At 40.0% G+C, this 3,083-nt stretch overlaps 1 protein-coding gene across 1 annotated transcript; it reads left to right on the top strand.

Moving 5' to 3' along the window:
• Positions 1-1,685: 1,685 nt before the first annotated feature.
• On the top strand, positions 1,686-1,994 carry SETTUDRAFT_24162 (uncharacterized protein; the record flags this gene model as incomplete). Its single annotated transcript, XM_008032457.1, has 2 exons — positions 1,686-1,832; positions 1,920-1,994. 2 exons carry the CDS (start codon positions 1,686-1,688, stop codon positions 1,992-1,994), a joined length of 222 nt encoding a protein of 73 aa, XP_008030648.1.
• Positions 1,995-3,083: the final 1,089 nt, after the last annotated feature.

The raw sequence follows: 3,083 nt of genomic DNA, 5'->3' as shown, positions 1-3,083 counted from the left end.
GGGAAGTAGAAGAAATTGTAGCAGAGGAGGTACGCCGTCGTGGGAGAGGGCATAAGCTATACTACGAGGTGAAGTGGAAAGGTTTCCACCGAACGACGCTCGAACTAGCAGAACTACTAGAGGACGTTGAGGCAGTGGACTGATGGGAAGCATTCACGGAGGCTGCGCGAGACAGCGAGGGCCGCCTCCTAGAGGGGTTTCGAAGAGGCGACGCAGTACCACCCTAAGGAGGGGGGTATTGTAACGGGCTGAACGCCCTTTGGATAGCTCCTCGATGGAATCTCGGTCAAGCAGCAGACGCCAGGTCTTACTCTGCAACCCGGCATCTGTGCGAGGCCTGAGCGGCGCCCAGACGACGCGCTCAGACACTTGGTGCAACCTTTCTCCGACAAGTAAATAAACACCACGCAAGTAGACTCTATAGCTCTCTATCGAATACAACCTCTTGTATACCTCGCGATTGCTCCCCGGAGCGCAGCCCCTTACAGAATATAGATTAATTACTAAGTAATACATAACTTTTTTAAGCTTTATTTAAAGCTTTTCAACTTACTATCAAAAGCTAATTATAATACTGACTGAGTAGCCTATAAGTAGTAATTAAGGACTATAATAGTATATCTAAAGTGGTACTAGCTTAATAATTACTACTATAAACAAGTAAGTTATTATAATAATTACTAGACTTACTTTAGCCTTACACTACTAGTAAAGCTAAAGGCGCTTACGATATTATTAAGTAATAGATCTAAAGCTTTAGTATTAACATATTGACACTTTTTTAGTAGCTATAAGACTTTTATATTTTCTATTATAAAGCTCATATCCTTATTAATATCTAAAGTAATACTAAAACTTATCATGATACTTGGAATGGTAGTTTTATTATAATAAGTTTTTGAATAACTTATTATACGCTTTAAGAAACTATAAAATAGCTTATAGTAGCGTAAGTAAAAGTAGTAAAAATATAAAAAACTAGCTCTTAGCTTTTAGCCTATGCTAATTAGTATAAGCTATTACTTGAAATACTTTACTAGCATTTTCTTACTAAGCTTAACTTTAACTTTAAACTGTTTTTACTATTTTTTTTTAAATTATATGTGTAAATTAATGAGTGTTAAGTTTTAAAAGTTAAAGTTATGTAAACGCCTTTCAAGCTTATACTAATTTTATAGTAAAAATAAGTAAAAAAATCATATAAGAAAGACTTAAGCTAATAGTATAAGCTTAGCTTTTTTAAGTATATAAATACTAATAATTTGGTAACTCTACTAGCTACTTTACTAGCCTAATTAGTAACTTAAGCCTAGCTACTAGAGTAGCTTACTATACTACTTCTACTATAGCCTTTAGCACTTAATTACTACTCTTAGACTTAGCTATACTACTAAATTCTAGCTAAAATAGCTGCTTTATAGCTATTCTAGTAGCTTTATATAGCTTTACTAGGCTACTAGCTAGGTTACTAGATACACCAACGTCAAGTTTTCTAGAATAGGTGTAATTTTTGTTAAATATATACAAATCCCTTACAAGAAACTAATTACAGCAAGTTTTAAGACGTGCAGCGTGCGCGCTGTAGAGCTATAAGCTATAAGAGCAGACAGTTAGGACACGTCTCACACTTAAAACAAAAACACACAGACCACTCTACTTAGTAATAAGAGAACCCCAGCAACAGAATGCCACTAGAAAGCGATACTATCGAAGCCCAAGTGCTAGAACAGAGGCAAGAGAGCCTAGGCCCAGAGGCTCAGATCGACAGGGAAATGGACAGAGAGGACCCCTACCCAGCCACTCCTACCCAGCAACCAGCTAGCCAAGAGAGCGTCTTTGAAATCCCAATCCTACCACCAAAAAAGCGCCAAGCCAACTTCTCGCCAGAGGCTGCCTATAGAGGCAGAAACCCCTTCTAGAACTCCTCTACCCCAAAACCAACTGCCAAGAACTCGGAGCAGGCCATCTACTGGGCGAGAGACCTGATTCTCTAAGCGTCAACTATGGCTAAATCTCATGTGGCCTAAGATAAGCTCCTAGAGTTACTAGACGTCTTTAGAGACTACACCAAGAAAGGCAGAGTAGTAAACTAGTTTGCCAACAAACTGTCCGCCAAACTCGCCTATCACTTAGCTACTCTTGCAAACGCCTCCTAACAGGCAATAAAAACACTAAAGAAGGCTACAACTACAGCTACAATAGTAGCTTCTACTCCTTCCTAACTAACTTAAAAGCCTTAGGCCTTATACGCTACAATCGCAGCTAAGAACACAATAAGCTAGCCCTAGATAACAGTACAGCTAAGGAAGAAAGCTAACCTAAAGAAGCCAGCCGCTCACTACTAGATGCTTCTAACGCTAGAAGAAGGCTAGTCAACTAGCCCGCTAATAGTCAGGAATAAAATTAATTAAGCTTTCTAGAAGGCAGGCATAACAGCCTCTATTATTAAAGAGGTGTTAGTTAGCAGAAAGAACAACCTAATTATCACAACAACTAAAGGATACTCTACACTAACCACCAACTTCGAGTTTTCTGGAAACCGCTAGGAAAGCACGCTATCTAGGAGAACCGACCACGAGGAATCGACTAACAGCACTTTTAACACCTGCAGCTAAGGCGCTAGCGCGCAGTAGGGAGAAGAAGGAGGCCTTCCTTCGTTTTCTCACGCCTGTGAGAATTTTCTCACAGAGCTTGGGCTCTAATGCCAAGACTAGAGGGGCTAATAGAAACGCAGGAGCTTATTGAAGCTCAAATTCAGCAAGAAACACAGACATATCAAAACAATAAAAATAACAAAAAAAGACTAGCCTTAAAGGACCTTAGAGGCACAAGCAAACGACTAATGGATAATAATCCAGAAATTGAGATGGCTGAGGAGGCCCCTACGCCGTGCCCTAACAGGCAACCAGAAGAACCGCCTAGGCCTACCCATACTAGGACAAGAAGCAATTTTTCTCCATTTATTGGAGCAGTGCCAAGATACCCTACAGTAGGGAAAACACCAAAGGCAACCTCTATTGAGGAGGCCTTAGAGATTGCTAGAAACCTAGTAATCCAAGCAGCTAACCTAGCTGAGAACAACC

The sequence above is a fragment of the Exserohilum turcica genome, assembly GCF_000359705.1.
Source record: "Exserohilum turcica Et28A unplaced genomic scaffold SETTUscaffold_8, whole genome shotgun sequence".
Lineage (NCBI taxonomy): Eukaryota > Fungi > Ascomycota > Dothideomycetes > Pleosporales > Pleosporaceae > Exserohilum > Exserohilum turcicum.
Note: the sequence above shows the minus strand (reverse complement) of the source record. Positions and strands in the feature narration are given on the sequence as shown.